The 12954-nt window shown below is 38.0% G+C and overlaps 1 protein-coding gene across 1 annotated transcript in view; it reads left to right on the forward strand.

Annotated features, from left to right (window-relative positions):
• The first annotated feature begins 2902 nt into the window (after nucleotides 1-2902).
• SEL1L2 (SEL1L2 adaptor subunit of SYVN1 ubiquitin ligase) overlaps nucleotides 2903-12954 on the forward strand; it is a 152467-nt gene continuing 142415 nt past the window's right edge. Inside the window, exon 1 of the mRNA XM_004376458.2 lies at nucleotides 2903-3039. Within this exon, the coding sequence (XP_004376515.1) occupies nucleotides 2985-3039 (55 nt within the window). The 5' untranslated portion in view covers nucleotides 2903-2984. The remainder of the gene's footprint in view (nucleotides 3040-12954) is intronic.

Genomic DNA, 12954 nt, shown 5'->3' on the forward strand with positions numbered 1-12954 from the left:
TTCTACCCTCAGTTTTCCATTTTAAGACTTCAGTGCTCATTTATTTTCCTATAAACTACTTTTTACAGTTTGTAATTATACATTTATTATTTCTGATACATTTTATTAATACATCTATTTCCTGCTGGGCTTATAAACTCCCTGAGAATGACATAAAGTCAAGCAAATAATAGACTATCATTAAGTATTTATTAAATGAATGAATGCTAAACAAGCACCCATATAGAGATGTTGGCAAAAGTAAGGAAGAGCACATAGCAATCAAAATGAGTAACCATGAGTAAACCCTAATTTTAATGGGAAAACTGAGAAAGGAATTTACAAATGAAATTAGGCAATACCTCAAAGAGATTTTACCATTTATCTTTAGCATTTAATAGGTATTCAATACATGAATGACTGAGTGAATGAATGATAGAAGAATGAGAAGTTGTGCTCGAGTGTAGGAAAATAATCATAATTCAATTTTTACAAAATCCAAAATGTTATATATTTTCAAGAAGGTGTTTGTAGTCAGAAATGTCAGATGTCTTACAGAGATCAAGTAAAATGAGAACTGAGAAAAGATAATTGGATTTATAATCTGTGTAAATCAGTAGAAATAAACACAAGGAGTTGCAGAGTAAGTGAGAGGCAACAAGCCGGAAGCAATGATTATGGACTTTTCTTTTGAGATATTTAGATGTTAAAAGAAAAGTAAAGGAGATAGTAGCTGAATGCACACCAGAGTCAAGGGAAAAATTTTTTTAGGAAAGGTGAAATGAAGAGTGTTTAAATTAAGGAGAAAGATGGGGACAAAAAAATTGAAACAGAAAATGAGAGAAGAAGAAGGCTAAGTGTTAGAGTAAACTACCAGAGAAAGTAGAAGTAGATAAAATCAAAGTGAAAGAAGAAGGCTTGGGCTTAGAATGCAGGAAGGGCATTTAATCTTTTGTCAAAAATTAGAAGAACAAATAAGTGAAGATCCAAGGAACATTTTTAATTAAAAATGGAAGAAAGTCAAGGGAACATAGACAAAACAGTCTCAATTTCAGTGGAAATAGAAGGCTATGTCATCTCCTAAAAGATACTGATAATTCTGGATCTGAATGGGGACTCAAAAAAAGTTTGTTTCGAGGATATTTAAAGAAAGCTATTTCAAACAGTTTCAATAAATTATATTTAGGAAATCTAAAGTATGGTAGTTACCAAAACCAAACCCATTGCCGTCGAGTAGATTCCGACTCATAGCGACCCTATAAGACAGGGTAGAACTGCCCCATAGGGTTTCCAAGGAGCAACTATTTAGCAGCTGTAACTCTTAATCACTGCGCCACCAGGGCTCCATATGGAAATTAGGGAAGTTCAGTTTTAAAGTCTCTTGGTAAAAGGAAAAGACAAGGACTGTGGTAGACTGAATAACAGCCCCCAAGAGAACCCCTGGAATGTGTAAATGTCACCTTATATGGCAAAAGGGACTTTGCACATTTGATTAAGAATCTTGAGTTGGGGAGATTATTCTGGATTATCTGGATGGGCCCTAAGCGTACTTATAAAAGGAGACGGAGGGAGATTAGACAACAAAAGAGGAGAAGGCAGTGTGACAATGGGGTAGAGATTGGAGTGATGCAGCCACAAAACGAGGAATGGCAGCAGCTACCAGAGCTGAAAGATTCTAGGCAAAGCATGGATTCTCCCTGGAAGCCTCCAGAAGGAACCGGCCCTGCTAACACCTTGATTCTAGCCCAGTAAGTCTCCTTTTGGACTTCTGACCTCTAGATCTGTAAGAGAATAAATTTTTTGTTGTTTTAACCTAGTAAATTTGTAGTAATTTGTTACAACCACAAGGGAAACTAATACATGGAGTAAACCTGTAAACTCAAGTACAATAAATGTGCCTGTTTCTAAAGTAATTACCTGAACACACCTAAAAGTTGGATATATTTTAGGCATCATTTGTCAGCCAGCTCCATTCCTTAAAAAGCCTGTTGTTGTCGAGTCAATTCCAACTCATAGCAACCCTATAGGAAAGAGTAGCACTGCCCCCATAGGATTTCCAGGGAGTGGCTGGTGGAATCGAACTGCCGACCTTTTAGTTAGCAGTTGTAGCTCTTAACCACTCTGCCACCAGAGCTCCAGCTCCATTCCATAGATATTCTTAATGTTTCTGTGCTTACTCCCTAAACATTCCTTTTGACTTCTGGACCTAGCCTTGTGAGTACTCACTTGTAAAATGCCCATGTTGCTTGAGCAAGTAAAGAAGAGATTTTTAAACCAAGTCATTGGTGGCTTGGATTTGTTTTGCCTTTGCCCCAGTAAAAGCCCACCAGTTCCTAATGTGAACTGAGGATAAAGATTTCCATCCAGACTGGGAACAAACAGACTTGGTCCTTGTCCACTCTAACCTTGAGATGTTAGATTAAAGTAGGATGTCAGCTCAGCTCGCGTACTTAATTATGCATCTTACACCTCTAGAGTGGGAGCCCTGGTGGCACAGTGCTTAAGAGCTTGGCTGCTAACCAAAAGGTTGGCAGTTTGAATCCACCAGCTGCTCCTTGGAAACCCTCTGGGGCAGTTCTCGTCTGTCCTGTAGGGTCACTGTAAATCGGGATCGACTCTATGGCGATGGGTTTTGGCACCTCTAGAGTAACATAAAAAGAAGAGTTTCCAACAACCCTGAACATGGTTGAACATTAGTATGGACATGTACACATTGGACTTCTAGTCCTTTCCGTTTGTTTCAGAGAGTATCCCCTACCTATTTCAAGTCTACACCATCTCTCCAGCCAGAGGAGTAGCCAACTAGTTATGGTTCCCTTCCACAGCCTGCTCTCTCCAGCAGCTGCCTTCATTCCGAGTTGAAAGGAACTTCCTTGGAGCCTATTGGCTCAAGAGTAAGGAAATTGTTGCTTAGCAACTAAATCACAGACCTGAGAAGAGGAAACTTGTGGGCCAGCCACCTAGTTCAGCCTGTGTTACAGTGAGGAAGAGCTGCTTAGGAGAAAATGAAGCCCTTGTCCCTGTTAATAGAGATATTGATTCTTGGGGTCACAATTAAAAGTAAGTTCTTCTGTCCCTATGGTTCTCTATAATGGTTTTTTCTCTTTGCTCCAGCAGCACTGAGCGTGGACGCTGACTGGAAAATAATTGAAGTAACCTCACTGTTTTTGCAGTTGACACTGTTCTTTGATGTTTTTATTTTTGTTCGATACCATCAGGTCGATTCCGACTCATTGCGACCCCATGTGACAGAGTAGAACTGCCCCATAGTGTTTTCTTGGCTGTAATCTTTAAGGAACAGATCTCCAAGTCTTTCTCCCACAGAGCCACCAAACTTTTGGTTATTAGCAGAGCATTGTGTCACCAGGGCTCCTTTGTTCTTCTTGGATAAGTGCTTAAAAATCCAATAAGGATACATACTAATGATGTACTCATTTGAGACAATAGTTGGGAAAGGTGTGTGCGTGTAGAATAAATAAGAAATGAAGATCTAGTTCCAGGACTTTAAAGGAACAGTATAGGACTCAAAGAGTGGAAAAGTACTATATAAAAAAATACATATATAACAAATTTATATATAAACAAAGTATATGTGTGTGGGTGTGCACACACACATATATATACCTATGCTTATAATCTTTAAAATCTTTACATACTCTACTTACAAAGTTTTGATATTTTCTAACTAGTTACTGTCTAAAAAAGGAACATTATTTTCCAGTATAGTTTCTATTTTTATGCATAATGAATTCAACTCAAGAAATATTTATTTGGGCCTCACACCATACACAAAAACTCAAAATGGATTAAGGACCTAAATGTGCAAACTAAAACCATAAAATTCTTAGAAGAAAATGTAGGGAGAACACTCTCAGGCCTAGCTTTTAACAATGGATTATCCAATATAATAACAAAAGCACAAGCAACAAAAGACTAAATAAATAAATAGGACCTCATAAAAATTAAAAACTTTTGTTCATCAAAAGCCTTTACCAAAAAAGTGAAAAGACAAGCTGCTTACTGGGAGAATGTCTTTGGAAACCATATGTCCCGATAAGAATCTAATAACCAAAATTTATATAAAACTTTGACAACTTAACAGTAAAAAAACAAGTAACCTAGTCATAAAATGGGCAAAGGACTTGAATAGACATTTCACCAAAGAGAACGTTCAAATGGGCACCAAACAGATGAAAAGATACTCAATGTAGTTAGCCATCAGAGAAATGAAAATCAAAACCATAATGAGATGCCATTTCACTCCCACTAGGATGATTTAAAGAAAAAAAACAGAAAATAACAAATGTTGGTGAGGATGTATGGAAATTGGAACCCTTTATAAATTGCTGGTGGGAATGCAAACTGACAGCTTTTGTGGAAAACAGTCTGGTGGTTCCTCAAAAAACTAAATACAGAGCTACCATATGACCCCGCAATTCTACTCCTAGGTATATACTCAAAAGACTTGAAAGCACAGACTCAAGCAGATACTTGTACACCAATGTTCCCTGAGCACTATTCACAATAGCCAAAAGGTGGAAACAACCTAAATGTCCATCAGCAGATGAATGGATAAACAAAATGTGATACATACATACATACAATGGAATACTACTCAGCCAGTAGAAGAAATGAAGTCTTGATACTTGTTACAATATAGATGGAGCTTGAAGATATTATGCTGACTGAAATAAGTCAGTCACAAAAGGACAAATACTGTATGACCTCCCTTATGTAAAAAGACAAGAAAAGGCAAATGTGTAGAGACCAAAGTTTATTAGTAGTTACAAGGGATAACCGAAGAAGAATTGATGCATTTGGATTATGGTGTTGACAAAGAATATCGAATATACCATGGACAGAAGAACAAATCTATCTTGGAAGAAGTACAGCCAGAATGTTCGTTAGAAGTGAAGATGGCAAGACTTTGTCTCATGTACTTTGGACATGTTATCAGGAGGGACCAGTCCCTGGAGACGGACATCATGCTTGGTAAATTAGAGGGTCAGAGAAAAAGAGGAAAATCCTCAATGAGATGGATTGACACAGTGACTGCAACAGTAGGCTCCAGTATAGCAACGATTATGAAGATGGCGCAAGACCGGGCAGCTTTTCATCTCTTTTACATAGGGTCACTATGAGTCAGAACTGACTTGGTAGCACCTAGCAACAAAACAACTAGAGGTGGAAGGGAGGAGAAAAGGTAACGGGGTTAACAGTGATGGAAAAATCGCAGTGATTAAGGGCACAGCCGATTATTGTAATTGCTATCAATAAGTTGTACGCTTGTGAAAAGCTGAATTGGCAAAAGTTGTGTGATATATTTATGGGGAAAAAAAAAAAGAGTAGCTGCTGAGGCTGGTTATGTACAACCAAAAACCTCATGGGATTTGGTTCCTTGGTTGGAGGTTTAGGGTCATAGTTTCATGGAACATCCCAGTTAATTGGCCTAATGTGTTTAGTGCTTCTAGTCTTCCTCTTAGTTTGTTGCATAGTGCCTGGGATCTTGTTGTTGTTAGGTGCTGTCGATTTGGTTCTGACTCATAGCAACCCCATGTACAACAGAACAAAACACTGCCCGGTCCTGCTAAAAGCTTGCAGATGGCCATCCAAGCCACGACAATTGGTCTCTATTTGCCTAGAGCAACAGAGGAAGAAGGAGAGTCAGGAATAGGAGGAATAAATGGAATGCGTGGCTAATTGCCTCCATGAACAACTGCCTCCTTTGCCATGAGACCAGAAGAACTGGATGGTACCCAGCTACCATTACTGAAGATTTTGATCAAAGATTCTATAGAAGAATCCTGATCAAAAGGGGGGAAATACAGAAGAGAATTTCAAATTCTCACAGTCTCTAGACTTTCTGGAGACATGGGCTGGGTGAATCCCTGAAACTATTGCCCTGAGATAGTCTTTAAAACTTAAACCAGAAATATTCCTTGAAGTCTTCTTAAAACCAAACAATAGTTTAGCTTAACTACCAAAATAAAAGTATTAAGCTCTTTTAAGAACTATCTATATGGGGTCAAAGAGACAACACCATCTCCAAAGATTAGATAGGAACCTTAGGGGGCAGTGAGTTTATGTTAATGAAAGAGGAACAACTCGGAAAAGGAGGATGAGAGTGGTTGCACAACTGGAAAAATGTCATCAATGGCATGAATTGTACATGTAGAAACAGTTGAATTGGTGTATGTTTTGCTGTGTATATTCTCAACAACAACAATGAAATGGAATTTTTTAAAAAAGAAAGATTTATTTCAATTTAACCAGGAATTCAAGGTTTCTTTAACATTGGAAAACTGATTTCTATAATATACCCTATCAGTAGAATAAAGGACAAAAAGCACATGATCATCTCATTTGATGCAGAAAAAGCATTTGACAAAATTCAACAAACTGTGAATACTCAACAATCTTTGAATTGAAAGAAACTTCCTCAACCTAATAAAGATTATCTATGAAAAACCTGCAACTGATATTATATTTAAATACTGAATGCGTTTCCTCTAAGACAGGAACAAGACAAGGATGTCCACTCTTATCATTTCTACTCACTCCTGTATTGGAGGTTCTAGTCAGGGCAATTAGGCAAGAAAAAGAATGAAAAGGTTTCAAGATTGGAAAGGAAGAAATAAAGCTGTCTCTGTTTGCAGATGACTTGGTTTGTATACAGAAAATCCTAAGGAGCTCATTAAAAAAACTATTAGAACTAATAAACAATTTCAGCAAGGTTGCAGGACAAAAAATCAATATACAAAAATCAATTGTATTTTTATACAGTAGTAATGAACAAACCAAAAGTGAATTAAGAAACAGTTCCATTTATACTAGCTTAAAAAGAATAAATTATTTAAGTATAAATTTAACAAAAGTATAAAACTAATACTCTGAAAACTACAAAAATTGTGGAAAAAAATTAAGGAAGACATAAATAAATGAAAACATATCGCATGTTTATGGATTGGAGATTTAGTATTGTTAATATAGCAATACTCTCCAAATAGATCTATAGATTCCACAAAACTTCTGTCAAAATCCCGCTGACTTATTTTCAGAAATTAACAAGCTGATCTTAAAATATATATGGAAGTAAATGTTATTCTTGAGAAAGAACAAAGCTGGAGGTCTCACACTTCCTGATTTCAAAACTTATTGTAAAGCTACAGTAACCAAAACAGTGCAGTACTGGCATGAAGATAGACATATAGATCAATGGAACAGAATTGAGAGACCAGAAAGACACTATCATATTTATGGTCAATTGATTTTTGACAAGAGTGACAATTCAATAGGGAAAGAAAAGTCTCTTCAACTCGGACAACTGGATAGCCACATGCAAAAGAATTAATTTGGACCCCTGCCTTACTCCATATATAAAAATTAACTCAAAATGGATCAACCACCTAAATATAAGAGCTAAAACTATAAAACTATTAGAAGAAAACATAGGGATAAATCTTCATGACCTCGGATTTAGCAATAGATTTCTTAGATTTGACACCAAAAGCATGAGCAACAAAAGAAAAAAAAAAATAGTGTTTTGACTTAATCAAAAGTTAAACATAGAATTAAATATGATCCAGTAATCTACTCCTAGGTATATACACAAGAGAATTGAAAACACATATCCACATAAAACTTGTACATGAATGTTCATAGCAGCATTATTCATAATAGCCAAAAAAGTAGAACCAAACCAAATGTCCATCAGCTGATCAATGAATAAAATGTGGTATATCCATACAGTGGAATATTATTTGACAATAAAAAGAAACAATATAATATGGTTAAATCTTGAAAACATCATGTTAAATGAAAGCTAGACACAAAAAGCCACATATTGTGTGATTTCATTTATGTAATAGGTATATCCATAGAAACAGAAGGTAGACTAATATTTACCTAGGGCTAGGAGCAATGGGGGAATTGGGGAGTGATGGGGGAAGTGGGGAGGTGACGGCTAAGAGGTATGAGATTTCTTTTTGGGAATGAAAATGTCCAAAACTGATTGTGGTGATGGTTGCACAAATCTTTGAATATACTAAAAGTCAGTGAATTGTAGAGAAAAATATTTAATGGAAGTTATGTGCCAGAATTACTGGGGGCACAATATATAAGACACAGTCTGTATCCTTCAGCAGCTATTTCATTTCCTTAAAATAGAAAGAAAAAACAAATGTAAACAAATGAATAAAGTGTTGTAGCAATTAAAATAAAAGAATTTACAGGGTACTGTAGGGCACAAATGAGGGAGTGGCCAATTCTAATGGCATGTGGTTTCATAGAGGAAATGGCATAAACTGAAACTTGAGATATTAGTGAGTGTAACCCATGCAGGCAATGGAGAGCAAGGATATTTCAGGCTACATATGGAGAACAAAGACAAAGAAGAATAAAAAAGCATGGTCTACAAATAAGTATATCAATTTACTGTGTGTAAGAAGGGGCACATCAACTGATAACACTGGAATGGTACACAGACAGTTTGTGTTGCAGGGCTATGAATTCTTGGCTTTATCCGTGAATAATGGGGAGTCATTTCAGGATTGTCTGTCAGTTTGTCATACTGTGGTTGCTTGTGTGTTGCTATGATGCTGGAAGCTATGCCATCACTATTTCAAACGCCAGCAGTTCACCCATGGTGGACAGGATTCAGGGGAGCTTTCAGATTAAGACAGACTAGGAAGAAGGAGCAGGCAGTCTACCTCTGAAAAAGATTGGCCAATGAAAACCTTACAGATAGCAGCAGAAAATTATTTGATATAGTGCTGGAAAATGACTTCCTCAGGTTGGAAGGCACTCAAAATATGACTGAGGACAGCTGCCTCCTCAAAGTAGAGTCAGCCTAATGATATGGATGGAATAAATCTTTCGAGACCTTCATTTGCTGATATGGCATGACTTAAACTGAGAAGACACAGCTGCAAACGTCCGTTAGTACTCAGAACCTGGTATACAAGAAGTATGAAGCAAGGAAATTTGGAAGTAATCAAAAATGAAATGGAATCCGTAAAGATCAATATCCTAGGCATTAGTAAGTTGGAATGGACTGGTATTGGCCATTTTGAATCAGACAGACATATAGTCTACTATGTAGAGAATGACAAATTGAAGACGAACGCCCTCACATTAATCATCAAAAAGAACATTTCAAGTTCTATCCTGAAGTACAAAGCTGTCAGTGATAGAATAATATCCATATGCCTACAAGGAAGACCAGTTAATATGACAATTATTCAAATTTATGCATCAACCACTAATGCCAAAGATGAAGAAATTGAAGATTTTTATCAATTTCTGCAGTCTGAAATTGATCAAATATGAAATCAAGATGCACTGATAATTACTGGTGATTAGAATGCTAAAGTTGGAAACAAAGAAGGATCACTAGTTGGAAATCATGGCCTTGGTAATAGAAATCACATGAAAGAATTTTGCAAGACCAACAACTTATTCATCAGAAATACCTTTTTTCAACAACATAAATGACTATACACATGAACCTTACTGAATGGAATACATAGGATCAAGTCAACTACGTCTGTGGAAAGAGATGATGGAGAAGCTCAATATCATCAGTCAGAACAAGGCCAAGGGCCAGTTATGGAACAGACCATCAATTGTTCATCTGCAACTTCAAGTTGAAGCTGAAGAAAATTGAAACAAGTCCACAAGAGCCAAAGTATGACCTTGAGTATTTCCCACCTGGTTTATAGACCATCTTAAGAATAGATTTGATGCATTGAACACTAATGGCTGAAGATCATATGAGTTGTGGGATGACATCAAGGACCTCATACATGAAGAAAGCAAAACATCATTAAAGACGGAAGAAAGAAGAGACAAAATGGATGTCAGAAGAGACTCTGAAACTTGCTTTTGAATGTAGAGAAGCTAAAGTGAAAGGAAGAAATGATGAAGTAAAACAACTGAACACAAGATTTCCAAGGGCAGCTTGAGAAGACAAAGCAAAACATTGTAATGAAATGTGCAAAGATCTGGAGTTAGAAAACCAAAAGGGAAGAACTCTCTTGGTATTCCTCAAGCTGAAGGAACTGAACAAGAAATTCAAGCCTCAAGTTAAAATATTAAAGGATCCTATGGGCAGAAGATTGAATGACACAGGAAGCAGCAAAAGAAGATGGAACAAATATGCAGAGTCACTGTACCAAAAAGAATTGGTCGACATTCAACAATTTCAGGAGGTAGCATATGATAATGAACTGACAGTACTGAAGGAAGAAGTCCAAGTTGCACTGAATGCACTGGCAAAAAACAAGGCTCCATGATATTAGGGAAGTTTTCTGTCAGCAATTCTTCAATGATCCTCTCTGTGTTTTCCGTTTTCTCCCCCTGTTCTGGAACTCCAATCACTCACAGATTTTTGCTTTTGATTGTACCCCACATTGTTCTCAAGGTTTCTTCGTTCTTTGATTTTTCCTCAAACAAAGTGGTATCTAAGGATTTTTCTTCAATTTCGCTGATCCTGTTTTCCATTGTTTCAAATGTGCTCCTTAAACCTTCTATGACACTGTTCATTTCTGAAATCTTTTTTATCTTTTGGATTTCTAATTGCTGTTTTTTTATGATTCCTAGTTGTGAATTTATTTTGACCTTTTGTTCCTGTATTATTTTCCTGAATTCGCCCACCGTTTTGTCTATTTTCCATGATTTTGTCTGTATTTTCCATGATTTTGTCTATTTTTTCCTCATTTTTGTCTGCATTTTCCTTCATCTCTTGGATATCCATGAATATTAGAGATCTGAATTCCCTACCAGGTAGTTCCAGTGCCTTTTCTTCTACTGGAAGGTCATCTGGTGTTTTATTTTGGATGCCTACTGGAATCATCCTGTCCTGTTTTTTTATATGTTTTGATATTGTCTGCTGTCTTCTGGACATTCAGTAATTATTTTCTTCATTTATTGATTGTAGATTTGTTTGTTTCATCCTGCTTTTTGTTTTATTTGGTTATGTCTGAGCAGGGAGGCTGGGTGTTCTTTGTTGTTTGCTTGATTGTGGGCATGATACTTCTCACCACCTTGTCCAATGTGCAGGGCCAGTTGCTCAGCTATGGTGCAGCAAGGCAGGTCCAGTGGAGGCGGAGGGGCTGGGATGGATCATTTGTGGCACATACGGGGGCCAACAGGGCAGGGCTGAGGGGTAGTGCAGGGCAGGTTCTGGTAGACCATGCCTGTGCCACTCAGGTGTGCGATGCTCATCGCACAGTGCAGATAGGCAGAAGGGAGGGGGGAGAATGTGATGTGTGGAGCTAAGTAGGTGTGGGAAAGAAGAGAAAGAGGAGAGAGAAACAGGAGCCCCCCCGCCAAAAAAAAAAGTGCTGAGGGAGCCTGCCATTGGAGTGGCACAGACTTGGGGAAGCTGTGTGTCAGTGGCTTTCTAGCTGGGTGGTGTGGCACAGCCTGTCAAGAAGGGAAAGACACGGCACACACAGCTAGTTGGGCGGGAGAAAGGAAAGGAAAGAAGATGGAGAGAGACAAGAAACTGAGGGGGAGGGAAAAAGAACGATGCCAGGTGGTTGGGAGGAAGGAAGATAGGGAGAGACAAGAAAATGAGAAAAAAAGAAGAAAAAGGCCCAAAGGGAGCCCACCAGAAACAGGACCCCAGCCGAGCGGTGCTGCACAGCCTGTCAAGAAGGAGCAGAGATGGCACACAGTGTCAGATGTTCTGGAGAAGGGTAAAGAAGGAAGGTAGAGAGAGACAAGAAACCAAGAAAAAGAAAGAAGGAAAAAAAAATGCCCTGAAGGAGCCTACTGGCATGGTGGCATGGACCAGGAAAGGTGCTCTCTAGCCGAGCAGTGCTGCACAGCTGGTCAAGAAGGAGCAGAGATGATACATGGTGCCAGGTGTCCAGGAGAAAGGAAAGGAAGGGAAGTAGAGAGAGACAAGGAACCAAGAAAAGAAAAGAAAAAAAAAAACCAAGACTCCAGGAATTGACTGAATACTAACTGAGATGTTTCAGCAAATGGATGCAATTCTAGAAGTGCTCACTTGTCTGTGCCAAGAAATTTAGAAGACAGCTACCTGGCCAACCAACTGGAAGAGATCCATATGCATGCCCATTCCAAAGAAAAGGATCCAATGGAATGCAGAAATTATCAAGCAATATCATTATTATCATACACAGGTAAAATTTTGCTGAAGAGAATTCAAAAATGGTTGCAGCAGTATATCTACAGGGAACTGTTAGAAATTCAAGCTGGATTCAGAAGAGGGTAGAATGAGGGATATCACTGATAATGTCAGATGGATCTTGGCTGAAAGTAGTGAATACTAGAAAGATGTTTACCTGAATTTTATTGATTATTCAAAGGCATTCGACTGTGTGGATCATAACAAATTATGGATAACTAACATTTCAGAGAATGGGCGTGGGCATTGATTGCCTTTATGCCCTAGCGCTCAAGTGCAAAACCTCGAAATTGTATGATCATGCCCTAAATATCATTTAATGCAACAGTTTTACAGATGATAAGACTGAATCCCAGAGTGGTGAAATAGCTTCCTGGGGGTCATTCAGTAAAGCCAGGTCTGGAACCAGAATCTCCTAATCTGTTATGTTTATTCATTCCTTAATTCTTTCATCAAATCGTGTCAGTAATGCATACTCATGCTTCTCCTACCTAAGAATTTTCACTGCCTGTATTTAAACTCTCATTTTAGTAACTTTTAACTACCCCATTGCACTCCTCACTCTTCTCTCTCTAATCCACACCCCAATACTGTCAAAAATAATCTCCTTAAAGAAACTAGCACAACTTGTACTAGGAAAGGTCATGGAAGCCCCACAGACACATCCAAACTCCCTGAGGGACTGAATTGCTGGGCGAAGGGCTCTGAGGACCATGGTCTCGGGGAACATCTAGCTCAGTTGGCATGACACAGCTTATAAAGACAATGCTCTACATTCTACCTTGGTGAGTAGTGTCTGGGGTCTTAAAAGCCTGTGAGCT

The sequence above is a fragment of the Trichechus manatus genome, unplaced genomic scaffold (assembly GCF_000243295.1).
Source record: "Trichechus manatus latirostris isolate Lorelei unplaced genomic scaffold, TriManLat1.0 scaffold00042, whole genome shotgun sequence".
Taxonomy (NCBI): domain Eukaryota; kingdom Metazoa; phylum Chordata; class Mammalia; order Sirenia; family Trichechidae; genus Trichechus; species Trichechus manatus.